The 18,931-nt window shown below is 50.6% G+C and overlaps 1 protein-coding gene across 2 annotated transcripts in view; it reads right to left on the bottom strand.

The window, feature by feature from the left end:
- HMCN2 (hemicentin 2) overlaps positions 1 to 11,983 on the bottom strand; it is an 816,728-nt gene extending 804,745 nt beyond the window's left edge. For both annotated transcript variants that reach the window (XM_069237054.1, XM_069237056.1), the window contains exon 1: positions 10,763 to 11,983. In XM_069237054.1, coding sequence (XP_069093155.1) covers positions 10,763 to 11,000 — 238 coding nt within the window. In that variant the 5' untranslated portion in view covers positions 11,001 to 11,983. The remainder of the gene's footprint in view (positions 1 to 10,762) is intronic.
- Between the last annotated feature and the right edge of the window lie 6,948 nt (positions 11,984 to 18,931).

Here is an 18,931-nt window from a genome sequence, read left to right as displayed (position 1 = left end):
GTTGGTTGGCTCAGAACTTCAGGATCCTATCCCAGGTGTCCTCCCGGGGGGCCCACCTCGGGGACCCCCCCCCCTGTTGCTTCTAGTCACATTTATATCTCAATTCCGCGATACGTGTGCCTACTGCCTAACAAAAGGAGAGGGTGGGTGGGTTAAACGCAGGACCCCGCTTACGTCCAGCCGCCGCAGAAAGGTAAAGAAGGGCTTGCCTTCTTGGGGGGCCATTAAATAGCCCCCCACCAGTCAGCGGCGGCCGAAACCAGTTGGGGACCAACGTGGACCCAACGCTTGCTCCCGGGGAGACTTCCGCCCCCAGGCCTCGCGAGGCCTGGGGGCGGAAGTCCCCCCGGCCACCTGCGCACCATAGGTGCGCACCCGTGAGGAGTGCCGGGCCTCGTAGCCCCCGGCTCCTAACGGGCCCCGCCCCCCCACTTTGGCGGGGGCGCTTTACCCAAATGCCTGTAACGCGGACGGCTTGGAGGTGCAGCAGCGCAAGAGCTGGCACTGCCCACACCAGGAGTAACAGCCTCGATGAGAGGTACTGACACTGCTGCTCACAAGTACACAAGCCCCAGACGGAACAGTCGGTACTGCCCAATACAACATTATGAGAAGTACTGATACCTCCGATTACAAGTGTACCAGCTTCCGTGAGAAGTACTGGTACTGCCCATTACACCATGATGAGAAGTACTGGTACTGCCCATTACAGCATGATGAGAAGTACTGATGGTGGCCATTACAGTATGATGAGAAGTACTGATACTGCCCATTACAGCATGATGAGAAGTACTGATACTGCCCATTACAGCATGATGAGAAGTACTGATGGTGGCCATTACAATATGATGAGAAGTACTTATACTGCCCGTTACAGTATGATGAGAAGTGCTGGTACTGCCCATCGCAAGTGTACCAGCCCCCATAAGAAGTACTGATACTGCCCATTACAAGTGTACCAGCCTCCATGAGAAGCGCTGATACTGCCACTCACTCGCAAGTACACCAGCCCTAGTGGGAAGAGCCAGTCCTGCTAATTACAGCATAATGAGAAGTACTGATACTGCCCATTTCAGCATGATGAGAAGTACTGATACTGCCCATTACAGCATGATGAGAAGTACTGATGGTGGCCATTACAGTATGATGAGAAGTACTGATACTGCCCATTACAGTATGATGAGAAGTACTGATGGTGCCCATTACAGTATGATGAGAAGTACTGATACTGCCCATTACAGCATGATGAGAAGTACTGTTGGTGCCCATTACAGCATGATGAGAAGTGCTGGTACTGCCCATCACAAGTGTACCAGCCCCCATGAGAAGTACTGATACTGCCCATTACAAGTGTACCAGCCTCCATGAGAACCACTGATACTGCCACTCACTCGCAAGTACACCAGCCCTAGTGGGAAGACCCAGTACTGCTAATTACAGCATAATGAGAAGTACTGATACTGCCCATTACAGCATGATGAGAAGCGCTGGTACTGCCCATCACAAGTGTACCAGCCTCTATAAGAACCGCTGATACTGCCACTCACTCACAAGTACACCAGCCCTTGTGGGAAGAGCCGGTACTGCTCATTACCGCATGATCAGAAGTACTGATACTGCTCATTACAGCATGATGAGAAGTATTGATACTACCCATTACAAGCGTACCAGCCCCTGCAAGAAGCACTGATACTGCCCATTACAAGTGTACCAGCCTCCATGAGAAGCGATGATGCTGCCCATTACAAGTGTACCAACCCCCATGAGAAGCACTGATACTGCCCATTATAAGTGTACCAGCCTCCATGAGAAGCGCTGATGCTGCCCATTACAAGTGTACCAACCCCCATGAGAAGCACTGATACTGCCCATGACAAGTGTACCAGCCTCCATGAGAAGCGCTGATGCTGCCCATTACAAGTGTACCAACCCCCATGAGAAGCACTGATACTGCCCATTACAAGTTTACCAGCCTCCATGAGAAGCGCTGATGCTGCCCATTACAAGTGTACCAGCCCCCATGAGAAGTACTGATACTGCCCATTACAAGTGTACCAGCCTCCATAAAAAGTACTGATACTGCCCATCACAAGTGTACCAACCCCCATGAGGAGCGCTGATACTGCCCATTACAAGTGTACCATCCCCCATGAGAACCACTGATACTGCCACTCACTCACAAGTACACCAGCCCAATTGGGAAGAGCCGGTACTGCTCATTACATTATAATGAGAAGTACGGATACTACCCATCGCAAGTGTACCAGCCTCCATGAGAAGCACTGATACTGCCCATTACAAGTGTACCAGCCCCCATGAGAAGCACTGATACTGCCAATTACAAGTGTACCAGCCTCCACGAGAAGTGCTGCTACTGCCCATTACATGTGCACCAGCCCCCATGGGAAGTACTGATGCTGCCCATTACAAGTGTACCAGCCCCCGTGAGAAGCACTGATACTGTCCATCACAAGTATACCAGCCTCCATGAGAAGCGCGGATACTGCCCATTACAAGTGTACCAGCCTCCATGAGAAGCGCTGGTACTGCCGATTAGAAGTGCACCAGCCCCCATGGGAAGTACTGATACTACCTATTACAAGCTTACCAGTCGCCATGAGAAGCATTGATACTGCCCATTAAAAGTGTACCAGCCTCCATGAGAAGAGCTGATACTTCCCATTACAAGTGTACCAACCCCCATGAGAAGCATTGATACTGCCCATTACAAGTGTACCAGTCCCCATAAAAAGTACTCATACTGCCCATTACAAGTGTACCAGCCCCCATAAAAAGTACTGATACTGCCCATTACAAGTGTACCAGCCCCCGTGAGAAGCACTGATACTGCCCATTATAAGGGTACCAGCCCTGTGAGAAGCGCTGATACTGCCCATTACAAGTGTACCAGCCTACTAAAAGAAGCGCTGATACTGCCCAATACAAGCGTACCAGCCCTATGGGAAGCACTGATACTGCCCATTACAAGCGTGCCAGCCCTATGAGAAGCGCTGATACTGCGGATCACAAGTGCTCTGACCCCAGTACTCTTTGCCAGCAGATCTTCTGCTCCGAGTACTCTCTCACCTAAGCTGCTCTGGTGCCAGTACTTTCTCACCTAGGATACTCTGGTCCCAGTACTCTATTCTCTGCCTCTAGGATATTCTGGTCCCAGTACTCTCTTCTCTGCCTCTAGGATACTCTGATCCCAGTAATCTCTCACCTAGGATACTGTGGTCCCAGTGCTCTCTTTTCTGCTCTAGGATGCTCTGGTCCCAGTACTCTCTTCTCTGCCTCTAGTATGCTCTGGTCCCAGTACTCTCTCACCTAGGATGCTCTGGTCCCAGTACTCTCTTCTCTGCCCCTAGGATGCTGTGGTCCCAGTACTCTCTCACCAAGGATGCTCTGGTCCCAGTACTCTCTGCTCTAGGACACTCTGGTCCCAGTACTCTCTCACCTAGGATACTCTGGTCCCAGTACTCTCTTCTCTGCCTCTAGGATGCTCTGGCCCCAGTACTCTCTTCTCTGCCTCTATGATGCTCTGGTCCCAGTACTCTCTCAGCTAGGATACTCTGGTCCCAGTACTCTCTTCTCTGCCCCTAGGATGCTCTGGTCCCAGTACTCTCTCACCTAGGATACTCTGGTCCCAGTACTCTCTTCTCTGCCCCTAGGATGCTCTGGTCCCAGTACTCTCCCATATAGGATGCTCTGGCCCCAGTACTCTCTCACCTAGAATACTCTGGTCCCAGTACTCTCTTCTCTGCCCCTAGGATGCTCTGGTCCCAGTACTCTCTCACCTAGAATACTCTGGTCCCAGTCCTCTCTTCTCTGCCCCTAGGATGCTCTGGTCCCAGTACTTTCTCACCTAGGATGCTCTGGTCCCAGTACTCTCTCACCTATGATACTCTGGTCCCAGTACTCTCTTCTCTGTCTCTAGGATGCTCTAGTCCTAGTACTATCTCACCTAGGATACTCTGGTCCCAGTACTCTCTTCTCTGCCTCTAGGATGCTCTGGTCCCAGTACTCTCTCATCTAGGATACTCTGGTCCAAGTACTCTCTTCTATACCTCTAGGATACTCTGGTCCCAGTACTCTCTCACCTAGGATACTCTGGTCCCAGTGTTCTCTTCTCTGCCTCTAGGATGCTCTGGTCCCAGTACTCTCTCACCTAGAATACTCTGGTCCCAGTACTCTCTTCTCTGCCCCTAGGATGCTCTGGTCCCAGTACTCTCTCACCTATGATACTCTGGTCCCAGTACTCTCTTCTCTGTCTCTAGGATGCTCTGGTCCAAGTACTATCTCACCTAGGATACTCTGGTCCCAGTACTCTCTTCTCTGCCTCTAGGATGCTCTGGTCCCAGTACTCTCTCATCTAGGATACTCTGGTCCAAGTACTCTCTTCTATACCTCTAGGATACTCTGGTCCCAGTACTCTCTCACCTAGGATACTCTGGTCCCAGTACTCTCTCACCTAGGATGCTCTGGTCCCAGTACTCTTTCACCTAGGATACTCTGGTCCCAGTACTCTCTTCTCTGCCTCTAGGATTCTCTGGTCCCAGTACTCTCTCACCAAGGATACTCTGGTCCCAGTACTCTCTCACCTAGGATACTCTGGTCCCAGTACTCTTTCACCTAGGATACTCTGGTACCAGTACTCTCTTCTCTGCCTCTAGGATGCTCTGGTCCCAGTACTCTCTCACCTAGGATACTCTGGTCACAGTACTCTCTCACCTAGGATACTCTGGTCCCAGTACTCTCTTCTCTGCCTCTAGGATGCTCTGGTCCCAGTACTCTCTCACCTAGGATACTCTGGTCCCAGTACTCTCTTCTCTGCCCCTAGGATATTCTGGTCCCAGTACTCTCTTCTCTGCCTCTAGGATGCTCTGGTCCCAGCACGCTCTTCTCTGCCTCTACGATGCTCTGGTCCCAGTACTCTCTCACCTAGGATACTCTGGTCCCAGTACTCTCTCACCTAGGATGCTCTGGCCCCAGTACTCTCTTCTCTGCCTCTATGATGCTCTGGTCCCGGTACTCTCTCACCTAGGATACTCTGGTCCCAGTACTCTCTTCTCTGCCCCTAGGATGCTCTGGTCCCAGTACTCTCTCACCTAGGATACTCTGGCCCCAGTACTCTCTCACCTAGGATACTCTGGTCCCAGTACTCTCTTCTCTGCCTCTAGGATGCTCTGGCCCCAGTACTCTCTTCTCTGCCTCTATGATGCTCTGGTCCCAGTACTCTCTCACCTAGGATACTCTGGTCCCAGTACTCTCTTCTCTGCCCCTAGGATGCTCTGGTCCCAGTACTCTCTCACCTAGGATACTCTGGTCCCAGTACTCTCTTCTCTGCCCCTAGGATGCACTGGTCCCAGTACTCTCCCATATAGGATGCTCTGGCCCCAGTACTCTCTCACCTAGAATACTCTGGTCCCAGTACTCTCTTCTCTGCCCCTAGGATGCTCTGGTCCCAGTACTCTCTCACCTAGAATACTCTGGTCCCAGTACTCTCTTCTCTGCCCCTAGGATGCTCTGGTCCCAGTACTCTCTCACCTAGGATACTCTGGTCCCAGTACTCTCTTCTCTGCCCCTAGGATGTTCTGGTCCCAGTACTCTCCCATATAGGATGCTCTGGCCCCAGTACTCTCTCACCTAGAATACTCTGGTCCCAGTACTCTCTTCTCTGCCCCTAGGATGCTCTGGTCCCAGTACTCTCCCACCTAGAATACTCTGGTCCCAGTCCTCTCTTCTCTGCCCCTAGGATGCTCTGGTCCCAGTACTTTCTCACCTAGGATGCTCTGGTCCCAGTACTCTCTCACCTATGATACTCTGGTCCCAGTACTCTCTTCTCTGTCTCTAGGATGCTCTAGTCCTAGTACTATCTCACCTAGGATACTCTGGTCCCAGTACTCTCTTCTCTGCCTCTAGGATGCTCTGGTCCCAGTACTCTCTCATCTAGGATACTCTGGTCCAAGTACTCTCTTCTATACCTCTAGGATACTCTGGTCCCAGTACTCTCTCACCTAGGATACTCTGGTCCCAGTGTTCTCTTCTCTGCCTCTAGGATGCTCTGGTCCCAGTACTCTCTCACCTAGAATACTCTGGTCCCAGTACTCTCTTCTCTGCCCCTAGGATGCTCTGGTCCCAGTACTCTCTCACCTATGATACTCTGGTCCCAGTACTCTCTTCTCTGTCTCTAGGATGCTCTGGTCCAAGTACTATCTCACCTAGGATACTCTGGTCCCAGTACTCTCTTCTCTGCCTCTAGGATGCTCTGGTCCCAGTACTCTCTCATCTAGGATACTCTGGTCCAAGTACTCTCTTCTATACCTCTAGGATACTCTGGTCCCAGTACTCTCTCACCTAGGATACTCTGGTCCCAGTACTCTCTCACCTAGGATGCTCTGGTCCCAGTACTCTTTCACCTAGGATACTCTGGTCCCAGTACTCTCTTCTCTGCCTCTAGGATTCTCTGGTCCCAGTACTCTCTCACCAAGGATACTCTGGTCCCAGTACTCTCTCACCTAGGATACTCTGGTCCCAGTACTCTTTCACCTAGGATACTCTGGTACCAGTACTCTCTTCTCTGCCTCTAGGATGCTCTGGTCCCAGTACTCTCTCACCTAGGATACTCTGGTCACAGTACTCTCTCACCTAGGATACTCTGGTCCCAGTACTCTCTTCTCTGCCTCTAGGATGCTCTGGTCCCAGTACTCTCTCACCTAGGATACTCTGGTCCCAGTACTCTCTTCTCTGCCCCTAGGATATTCTGGTCCCAGTACTCTCTTCTCTGCCTCTAGGATGCTCTGGTCCCAGCACGCTCTTCTCTGCCTCTACGATGCTCTGGTCCCAGTACTCTCTCACCTAGGATACTCTGGTCCCAGTACTCTCTCACCTAGGATGCTCTGGCCCCAGTACTCTCTTCTCTGCCTCTATGATGCTCTGGTCCCGGTACTCTCTCACCTAGGATACTCTGGTCCCAGTACTCTCTTCTCTGCCCCTAGGATGCTCTGGTCCCAGTACTCTCTCACCTAGGATACTCTGGCCCCAGTACTCTCTCACCTAGGATACTCTGGTCCCAGTACTCTCTTCTCTGCCTCTAGGATGCTCTGGCCCCAGTACTCTCTTCTCTGCCTCTATGATGCTCTGGTCCCAGTACTCTCTCACCTAGGATACTCTGGTCCCAGTACTCTCTTCTCTGCCCCTAGGATGCTCTGGTCCCAGTACTCTCTCACCTAGGATACTCTGGTCCCAGTACTCTCTTCTCTGCCCCTAGGATGCACTGGTCCCAGTACTCTCCCATATAGGATGCTCTGGCCCCAGTACTCTCTCACCTAGAATACTCTGGTCCCAGTACTCTCTTCTCTGCCCCTAGGATGCTCTGGTCCCAGTACTCTCTCACCTAGAATACTCTGGTCCCAGTACTCTCTTCTCTGCCCCTAGGATGCTCTGGTCCCAGTACTCTCTCACCTAGGATGCTCTGGTCCCAGTACTCTCTCACCTATGATACTCTGGTCCCAGTACTCTCTTCTCTGTCTCTAGGATGCTCTGGTCCCAGTACTCTCTCACCTATGATACTCTGGTCCCAGTACTCTCTTCTCTGTCTCTAGGATGCTCTGGTCCTAGTACTATCTCACCTAGGATACTCTGGTCCCAGTACTCTCTTCTCTGTCTCTAGGATGCTCTGGTCCCAGTACTCTCTCACCTAGGATACTCTGGTCACAGTACTCTCTCACCTAGGATACTCTGGTCCCAGCACTCTCTTCTCTGCCTCTAGGATGCTCTGGTCCCAGTACTCTCTCACCTAGGATACTCTGGTCCCAGTACTCTCTTCTCTGCCCCTAGGATATTCTGGTCCCAGTACTCTCTTCTCTGCCTCTAGGATGCTCTGGTCCCAGCACGCTTTTCTCTGCCTCTACGATGCTCTGGTCCCAGTACTCTCTCACCTAGGATACTCTGGTCCCAGTACTCTCTCACCTAGGATGCTCTGGCCCCAGTACTCTCTTCTCTGCCTCTATGATGCTCTGGTCCCGGTACTCTCTCACCTAGGATACTCTGGTCCCAGTACTCTCTTCTCTGCCCCTAGGATGCTCTGGTCCCAGTACTCTCTCACCTAGGATACTCTGGCCCCAGTACTCTCTCACCTAGGATACTCTGGTCCCAGTACTCTCTTCTCTGCCTCTAGGATGCTCTGGCCCCAGTACTCTCTTCTCTGCCTCTATGATGCTCTGGTCCCAGTACTCTCTCACCTAGGATACTCTGGTCCCAGTACTCTCTTCTGTGCCCCTAGGATGCTCTGGTCCCAGTACTCTCTCACCTAGGATACTCTGGTCCCAGTACTCTCTTCTCTGCCCCTAGGATGCACTGGTCCCAGTACTCTCCCATATAGGATGCTCTGGCCCCAGTACTCTCTCACCTAGAATACTCTGGTCCCAGTACTCTCTTCTCTGCCCCTAGGATGCTCTGGTCCCAGTACTCTCTCACCTAGAATACTCTGGTCCCAGTACTCTCTTCTCTGCCCCTAGGATGCTCTGGTCCCAGTACTCTCTCACCTAGGATGCTCTGGTCCCAGTACTCTCTTACCTATGATACTCTGGTCCCAGTACTCTCTTCTCTGTCTCTAGGATGCTCTGGTCCCAGTACTCTCTCACCTATGATACTCTGGTCCCAGTACTCTCTTCTCTGTCTCTAGGATGCTCTGGTCCTAGTACTATCTCACCTAGGATACTCTGGTCCCAGTACTCTCTTCTCTGCCTCTAGGATGCTCTGGTCCCAGTACTCTCTCATCTAGGATACTCTGGTCCAAGTACTCTCTTCTGTGCCTCTAGGATACTCTGGTCCCAGTACTCTCTCACCTAGGATACTCTGGTCCCAGTGCTCTCTTCTCTGCCTCTAGGAGAAGTGTGGCACAATGGTTAGAGCGGCAGACCCTGAAGCAGAGATCTGGCTCAAGACCAGGGTTCAAGTCCCGTTTCGGCAGATCTTGGGCTCAATTCCCTTGGACCAGATAATTCTCGCCTCGGTGCCTAATCTAATTAATGGGTCCCACTCTGCAACTCTGGGCAATAGCTTGCTTAATCTCCACAACGGCAGCGCTTGGATGCCTGGCTGCACCCTGGGGGTGCCCAGGAGTGGGCACCTCACAGGAAAAAGCCAGGAGGGGTTCCATAGCGGTATGAGTACAGCGCCTTGAGACCCTAACGGGTGAGTAGTGCGCTATACAAGTGCAAATTTACATTTTTTCACATTTTAGGATGCTCTGGTCGCAGTACTCTCTCACCTAGGATGCTCTGGTCCCAGTACTCTCTCACCTAGGATACTCTGGTTCCAGTACTCTCTTCTCTGCCTCTAGGATGCTCTGGTGCCAGTACTCTCCCATATAGGAGGCTTTGGTCCCAGTACTCTCTCACCTAGGATACTCTGGTCCCAGTACTCTCTCACCTAGGATGCTCTGGTCCCAGTACTCTTTCACCTAGGATACTCTGGTCCCAGTACTCTCTTCTCTGCCTCTAGGATTCTCTGGTCCCAGTACTCTCTCACCTATGATACTCTGGTCCCAGTACTCTCTTCTCTGTCTCTAGGATGCTCTGGTCCTAGTACTATCTCACCTAGGATACTCTGGTCCCAGTACTCTCTTCTCTGCCTCTAGGATGCTCTGGTCCCAGTACTCTCTCATCTAGGATACTCTGGTCCAAGTACTCTCTTCTATACCTCTAGGATACTCTGGTCCCAGTACTCTCTCACCTAGGATACTCTGGTCCCAGTGCTCTCTTCTCTGCCTCTAGGATGCTCTGGTCCCAGTACTCTCTCACCTAGGAAGCTCTGGTCCCAGTACTCTCTCACCTAGGATACTCTGGTTCCAGTACTCTCTTCTCTGCCTCTAGGATGCTCTGGTCCCAGTACTCTCCCATATAGGAGGCTTTGGTCCCAGTACTCTCTCACCTAGGATACTCTGGTCCCAGTACTCTCTCACCTAGGATGCTCTGGTCCCAGTACTCTTTCACCTAGAATACTCTGGTCCCAGTACTCTCTTCTCTGCCTCTAGGATTCACTGGTCCCAGTACTCTCTCACCAAGGATACTCTGGTCCCAGTACTCTCTCACCTAGGATACTCTGGTCCCAGTACTCTTTCACCTAGGATACTCTGGTCCCAGTACTCTCTTCTCTGCCTCTAGGATGCTCTGGTCCCAGTACTCTCTCACCTAGGATACTCTGGTCACAGTACTCTCTCACCTAGGATACTCTGGTCCCAGTACTCTCTTCTCTGCCTCTAGGATGCTCTCGTCCCAGTACTCTCTCACCTAGGATACTCTGGTCCCAGTACTCTCTTCTCTGCCCCTAGGATGCTCTGGTCACAGTACTCTCTCACCTAGAATAATCTGTTCCCAGTACTCTCTTCTGTGCCTCTAGGATATTCTGGTCCCAGTACTCTCTTCTCTGCCTCTAGGATGCTCTGGTCCCAGCACGCTCTTCTCTGCCTCTACGATGCTCTGGTCCCAGTACTCTCTCACCTAGGATACTCTGGTCCCAGTACTCTCTCACCTAGGATACTCTGGTCCCAGCACTCTCTTTTCTGCTCTAGGATGCTCTGGTCCCAGCACTCTCTTTTCTGCTCTAGGATGCTCTGGTCCCAGTACTCTCCCATATAGGATGCTCCGGTCCCAGTAGATAGCAGCATCACTCCCCCTGGACCGTCTGGAATGGACGTCAAGCCCCCAGAGCCCCCCCACCACCACAGACCCCGGCCCTAGACCCCCGCTGTCCTTACCCGGGTCGTGGAAGGGCACCAGCACGTAGTTGCTGAGGGGGCCCCCCCGGGGGTGTCGGCTCAGGCTCCTCTGCAGGATGCGGGAGGCCCCGTCGATCACCTGCAGGAGGTCGTCGTGCATGGAGCCCGTCACATCGAAGACGAAGGCGATGGTGGGGGCCTCTTGTCGGGGCTCCCCGAGACCCCCCTGGAGGAGAAGCAGGAGCAGAAGGGCCCCACAGGGGGCTCTGGGACCCATCGCGGGCCCCTGGGCGCAGGGTCTCTTCAAAGGGGGCACCGCGGCACGGACTGGGCTCACTCCTCACCCCGGACTTACTCTCAACACCCCTGGGTCACCCCGACACCCCTGGATCACCCCTAATATCCTACCACTACCAGGCTCAACCTAAAACTCCAGGGTCACTCCTAGTATGCCCAGTCTCACTCTTAGAATCCCTAATCTTCTCGGGTCACCCCCTGGAACTTCAATGCACACCCCAACACCCCCGGGTCAGCCCTAATATCCTGGACTTAATACCACCCACACCAGTTTGACCCCTAATACTCCAGGATCTTCACTGGTACCCCAGGCTCACCCTGATACTCCAGGGTCACCCCTAGCAGCCCCAGTCTCACGCTTAGAACCCCTAATCTTCTCAGGTCACCCCGGACACTCCAAGACTCACCCCAATACCCCCAGGCCACCTCCTAGCACCCCAAATCTTCTCGGGTCACCCCCTAGTACTCACATGCTCACTTCTAGGGACCTCGAGTACCCCCGACTCGGCTCTAATACCCCAAGACTGACCATGACACTTCCTCCTGCAGGAAGTCTTGCCTTACCGTCCCCCGCTTACTTCCCTCACCCCACTTTTCCTTTCGTTCCTCCCCTTCCCCCTTTCTTAACCGATGCCCTCCCTTCTCTCTCTCCTCCGTTCACTCCCTGTTTCTCCTTCTGTTTCTCTCTCTCCTCTTCTCTGTCCCCTCCCTCCCTTCCTTTCTTGCAGAGTATGGACACCCCTGCCGGTCTCCCGGCTCCTGTCCCCAGCCCTCCTGCCCGGCACCTCCTGAACCCAGGAGCCCCCTCTCCCCTCCTCAGCCCGGACCCCTCAGCACCCCAAGAATGAGTGCCGCGTGTCCAGCTGTCCTGCCCTGAGACAGAGGTCCTGGCAGTCACTCTCCCGGCTCCTGCAGCTGTTCCTGCAAAACTCCCACAACCAGCCCTGTCCCACTCCAGGCCTGTCTGGGCAGCTCTCCTGGGGGAGGGGCCACTCCCCGAAATGAGATGACCCCCCTCCCAGTCACTTCCCCTTTGGACACTGTCCTTTATTGGTTAAAACAAACAGGAGACGTCCTCCTGCAGGATATCACCCCCTCCTCCTCTCCACCACCACTACTACAAAGGCACAGCGGGGTGGGGGGGGGCTGAAGGCTTCAGGCCAAGGGCCCCCCACCCTTCCCCTCAAGAACAAAGGCAGAGCGGGGGCAGACTTCTGACCAAAGGCCCCCACGTGTTCTCAAGGAGGGGCGTTCAGTGCATAGATTGTTTGGGTCTGAATCCCGGCGCCACCCCGCACCTTCTTGTGATCTTAGGTCCCGTAGAGTGGAAAGCAAACCGCACCTGGTGTCAAACATTCCTGGAATCTGCGGTTTCTTCATCTCCCTCATCCGCCTCGAACCCCAGGGGTTCAATTAAACGCTGATTGTATTTAAATGGAATCAAACGGGCGCATCGTGTACTCTTTACACACCGAGTTATGGGGAGTTTCGTTCACTCTACCACGTGCTCTGGTGAGTTACCTACAGCCTTCGGGAAAGGGAGCTTTGTTAAACGTAGGGTGTCTTTGAGACGGCACTTCACAGCCTAGATCCGCCCTGTGTGAACTACATAGATCTACACTACATGCAGTGCCTAGAACCGCTCTGTGTGAACTACACCGATCTACACTGCATGCAGTGCCTAGAACCGCTCTGTGTGAATTACACCGATCTACACTACATGCAGTGCTTAGATCCCCTCTGTGTGAACTACACCGATCTACACTGCATGCAGTGCCTAGAACCGCTCTGTATGAATTACACAGATCTATACTGCATGCAGTGCCTAGAAACACTCTGTATGAACTACACAGCTCTACACTATACGCAGTGCCTAGATCTGCTCTGTGTGAACTACACGGATCTACACTACATGCAGTGCCTAGATCCGCTCTGTGTGAACTACACAAACCTACACTACATGCAGTGCCCAGATCCCCTCTGCATGATTTACACAGATCTACACTTCAGACAGTGCCTAGATCAGCTCTGTATGGATTACACAGATCTACACCACATGCAGTGCCTATATTCCCACTGTGTGAACTACACCGATCTACACTACATGCAGTGCCCAGACCCCCTCGGTATGAATTACACAGATCTACACTGCATGCAGTGCTTAGAACCACTCTGTATGAATTACACAGATCTACACTACATGCAGTGCCTAGATCCGCTCTGTGTGAAGTACACGGATCTACACTACATGCAGTGGCTAGATCCGCTCTGTGTGAACTACACAGATCTACACTGCATGCAGTGCCTAGAACCCCTCTGTATGAATTACACAGATCTACACTGCATGCAGTGCCCAGGTCCCCTCTGTATGAATTACACAGATCTACACTTCAGGCAGTGCCTAGAAGCGCTCTGTATGAATTACACAGATCTACACTGCATGCAGTGCCTAGAACCACTCTGTATGAATTACACAGATCTACACTTCAGGCAGTGCCTAGAAGCGCTCTGTATGAATTACACAGATCTACACTGCATGCAGGGCCTAGAACCGCTCTGTGTGAACTACACGGATCTACTCTACATGCAGTGCCCAGATCCCCTCTGTATGAATTACACATATCTACAATATATGCAGTACCTAGATCCGCTCTGTGTGAATTACACAGATCAACGCTACATGCAGTGCCTACATCCGCTCTGTATAAATCACCCGGATCTACACTGCATGCAGTGCTAGATCCGCGCTGTATGAATTGCTCAGATACACACTGTGCACAGTGCCTAGATCCGCTCTGTATGATTTACACAGATCTACACTACATGTAGTGCCTAGTTCCGCTCTGCGTGAATTAGTCAGCTATACACTGCGTGCAGTGCCTAGATCCCCTTTGTATGAATTATCCAGATCTACACTGCATTCATTGCCTAGACACGCTGTGTGTGAATTACCCAGCTACACACTGCACACAGCTCTGTATGAATTACCCAGATCTACACGCAGTGCCTAGATCCGCTCTGTATGAATTACACTGATCTACACTACATGCAGTACCTAGATCCGCTCTGTATGAATTACACAGATCTACACTTTAGGCAGTGCCTAGATCCCCTCTGTATGAATTACACAGATCCACACTTTAGGCAGTGCCTAGACCCGCTCTCTACGTACACTACATGCAGTGCCTAGATCCGCTCTCTATGAATTACACAGAAGTACACTACATGCAGTGACTATATCCGCTCTGTATGAATTACACATATCTACAATGTATGCAGTGCCTAGATCCGCTCTGTATGAATTACACAGATCTGCACTACATGCAGTGCCTACATCCGCTTTGTATAAATTACCCGGATCTACACTGCATGCACGGCCTAGATCCGCTCTGTATGAATTGATCAGATATACACTGTACACAGTGCCTAGATCCGCTCTCTATGAATTACACAGATCTACACTACATGCATTTCCTAGATCTACTCTCTATGAATTACACAGATCTACACTACATGCAGTGCCTACATCCGCTCTATATAAATTACCCGGATCTACACTGCATGCAGTGCCTAGATCCGCTCTGTATGAATTGATCAGATATACACTGTACACAGTGCCTAGATCCGCTCTGTGTGAATTACAGAGTTCTACTCTACATGTAGTGCCTAGATCCGCTCTGTATGAATTACTCAGCTTTCCACTGCGTGCAGTGCCTAGATCTCCTTTTTACGAATTATCCAGATCTACACTGCATTCATTGCCTAGACACGCTGTGTGTGAATTACCCAGCTATACACTGCACACAGTGCCTAGATGCTGTGGGTGAATAACCAATATCTACACAGCATACAGTGCCTAGATACGCTGTGTGTGGATTACCCAGATCTACACTTCATGCAGTGCCTACATACGCTCTGTGGGAATCACCCATATCTACGCTGCATGCAGTGCCTAGATATACGCTGTGTGTGAATTACCCAAATCTACGCTGCATGCAGTGCCTAGATATGTTCGATGTGAATTACCCAGACATGTCCCAGGGTCCATGGATCACAGACAGATCTCTGAACTCATCACACAAGTTCGTGTGTAACACGGAGGGCACAAGTGCCCAGTGTAACACGGCTAGCTGCGGATCACTGCTGTGTACCTGCACATTTTCACTGAATGAAGCGTCCCCTCCCCCCCCCCCGAAGGGAAACCACAAGCGCGTGTGCTCGTGTGTTACACGGAGTGCACAAGTGCCCAGTGTAACACGACTGGCTGCGGATCACTGCTGTGTACCTGCACATTTTCACTGAATGAAGCGTCCCCTCCCCCCCCCGAAGGGAAACCACAAGCGCGTGTGCTCGTGTGTTACACGGAGTGCACAAGTGCCCAGTGTAACACGACTGGCTGCGGATCACTGCTGCGTACCTGCTCATTTTCACCCTTTCCAGCTCACAAACATACATCCAGACATGTTCCAGGGTCCATGGATCACAGACAGACCTCTGAACTCATCACACAAGCGAGTGTGTTACACGGAGTGCACAAGTGCTCAGTGTAAACCGTCTAGCTGCGGATCTCTGCTCTGTACCTGCTCCTTTTCACTGAATGAGGCCTCACCTTCCCCCACCCTCCCGACACCCAGACGTGTCCAGGGGCCATGGATCACGGAAAGATCTCTGAACTCATCACAAAAGCGCGTGTGTTACACGGAGTGCACAAGTGCCCAGTGTAACACGGCTAGCTGGGGATCATTGCTGTGTAACTGCTCCTTTTCACCATTTCCAGCTCACAAGCAAACATCCAGACGTGTCCCATGGTCCATGGATCACGGACAGACCTCTGAACTCATCACAAAAGCGCGTGTGCTCCTGAGTTGCACGGACTGCACAAGTGCCCAGTGTAACACGGCTGGCTGCGGATCACTGCTGTGTATCTGCTCCTTTTCACTGAATGAGGCCTCACCTTCCCCCACCCTCCCGACACCCAGACGTGTCCAGGGGCCATGGATCACGGAAAGATCTCTGAACTCATCACAAAAGCGCGTGTGTTACACGGAGTCCACAAGTGCCCAGTGTAACACGGCTAGCTGGGGATCATTGCTGTGTAACTGCTCCTTTTCACCATTTCCAGCTCACAAGCAAACATCCAGACGTGTCCCATGGTCCATGGATCACGGACAGACCTCTGAACTCATCACAAAAGCGCGTGTGCTCGTGAGTTGCACGGACTGCACATGTGCCCAGTGTAACACGGCTGGCTGCGGATCACTGCTGTGTATCTGCTCCTTTTCACTGAATGAGGCCTCACCTTCCCCCACCCTCCCGACACCCAGACGTGTCCAGGGGCCATGGATCACGGAAAGATCTCTGAACTCATCACAAAAGCGCGTGTGTTACACGGAGTGCACAAGTGCCCAGTGTAACACGGCTAGCTGGGGATCATTGCTGTGTAACTGCTCCTTTTCACCATTTCCAGCTCACAAGCAAACATCCAGACGTGTCCCATGGTCCATGGATCACGGACAGACCTCTGAACTCATCACAAAAGCGCGTGTGCTCGTGAGTTGCACGGACTGCACAAGTGCCCAGTGTAACACGGCTGGCTGCGGATCACTGCTGTGTATCTGCTCCTTTTCACTGAATGAGGCCTCACCTTCCCCCACCCTCCCGACACCCAGACGTGTCCAGGGGCCATGGATCACGGACAGATCTCTGAACTCATCACAAAAGCGCGTATGTTCGTGTGTTACACGGAGTGCACAAGTGCTCAGTGTAACACGGCTAGCTGGGGATCACTGCTGCGTACCTGCTCCTTTTTACCCTTTCCAGCTCACAAACATACATCCAGACATGTCCCAGGGTCCATGGATCACGGACAGACCTCTGAACTCATCACACAAGCGAGTTTGTTACACGGAGTGCACAAGTGCTCAGTGTAAACCGTCTAGCTGCGGATCTCTGCTGTGTACCTGCTCATTTTCACCCTTTCCAGCTCACAAACATACATCCAGACATGTCCCAGGGTCCATGGATCAAGGACAAACCTCTCAACTTATCACACAAGCGCTTGGGCCCGCGAAGGTGTAAAAAAAGCACTACAAATCCCCTGGGAGAGAAAATGGGAAAAGCTCTTTCCCCGAAAACCACCTTCACTGACCCACAACACCGACAGATCTTGATGGAACCTGCTGATCAAAACTTTAATTTCATGCAGACTCATCCAATAACAACCAAGTGTCTGTCAGTAATATGGGATATCGTTTATTTATTACATGTTTGGGTGTTTTTGTTGCAGAGAATGCAGTGGTAGAAAAGCCCAGATTCTCCACATAACTGTGACGTATACAGAATATTCCACTGTTCCCCATGTAATATGGGTTTCTTTATCATGAATCCAGCCTCTGCAGCGCTCCCCCATAGTCAGAGGTTCTAGAATTATGCAGCACGAAGGGCTAAATTATGAGGCAATGTCTAAATTCAACATAAAAACTGCAAATTATGTGGCACACGCACTGGGTATATTTTTTTCATCCATCTGAACAAAAAACGCCATTTTGGGAAATTTGCAAACAATGCTATTTATAGGGCAAATTACGTGGCAAATGAGCTAGATCCAGAATTATGCAGTAAACTTTACAGCCACATAATTGTATAAATCCAAGGTCCTCATCCGTGACCATCATTTTAGCAATCCTTTATTCATAAAATGTAAACTAACCATTAAAATTCTAATTCCACTGAGTGCACATTGTTAGACGACCTTTGAATAAAACAGATTTTTAACTACCCTCATAATGAACCTATAATATAAAAACAACTATCTATCTATCTATCTATCTATCTATCTATCTATCTATCTATCTATCTATCTATCTATCTATCTATCCCTGTAGATGGTCATATATATATATATATATATATATATATACAAAACCACAATCACTGGCTATCACAGTGCGCCAAACCAAGGGGGCACATCGGATTACGACACCAGCAGTTCCATTGCAATATAACACAACTATCTCCTAAAACATAGCTCTGACGCTGCTTGGGCTGTGTGTGAGTTCATTTATTTCATCTTGCCACAATGACGCATTTCGGCCAGTACAACAGCCTTGATCAAATAACAAGCGCCATCTTTGGCAATGTTTTTAACCGTTACATGATTTACATACTTGACAGCAAAGAAATTCTTCAGGAAAATTAATCATTGTCTAATATAAAGTGCACATTGAAATCAACATCATAATTATTTACAGGTAGAAACAAAAATGTATTTTGAGTTATCATCCCGCCAATCATTGATGTAATTAAGTTTAGCCTTTCATACGCATTCATTTGTGCTAAACATATAAAATATACTTTCATTATCTTGATCATTGCCCTTGAAAAACATATAAATCAACTGAAATAAATTCAAAATAATAGAATAAGAACAGTGTTGTGCGTTTAACTAACAGTATACTATCTAAAGCGCTTACATCATTTTGATATAGCATCACATTTCACTATTTGCTTGTTATATTGCACAAAATCGAGGTATAGCTGCTGTCACACATCTCGTGTTCCCTCTGCATAACACATCATCATCGAGGTGATTGGATTATCATCAAATAAACCCAAGTACTTAGTTTATGTGCAATGGGAACATGACTTTGTACTATTCACCACAATGTAATATCACTGTGCACCCGCATAGCACACACTGATGGACTTAGAGTTGTTGAATACTTTCTGGATGCTAAACCCTTGACAATTTTCGAACATACACAGATGCTGCTTAGTATAATACATTGGTGTCTGTATAAAAACATTTTTTATATTTGACAAGGAAGTGTACAGGCAAGTCAGGGGAACAGCTATGGGCACCTGCTTAGCCCCTAGTTATGCTAAGTATCTCATGGGCTGGTGGGAGGAGCA

This window comes from Pleurodeles waltl, chromosome 6, assembly GCF_031143425.1.
Source record: "Pleurodeles waltl isolate 20211129_DDA chromosome 6, aPleWal1.hap1.20221129, whole genome shotgun sequence".
NCBI lineage: Eukaryota > Metazoa > Chordata > Amphibia > Caudata > Salamandridae > Pleurodeles > Pleurodeles waltl.
The sequence above is the reverse complement of the archived record's forward strand: the minus strand, read 5'-3'. Positions and strand labels throughout refer to the sequence as shown.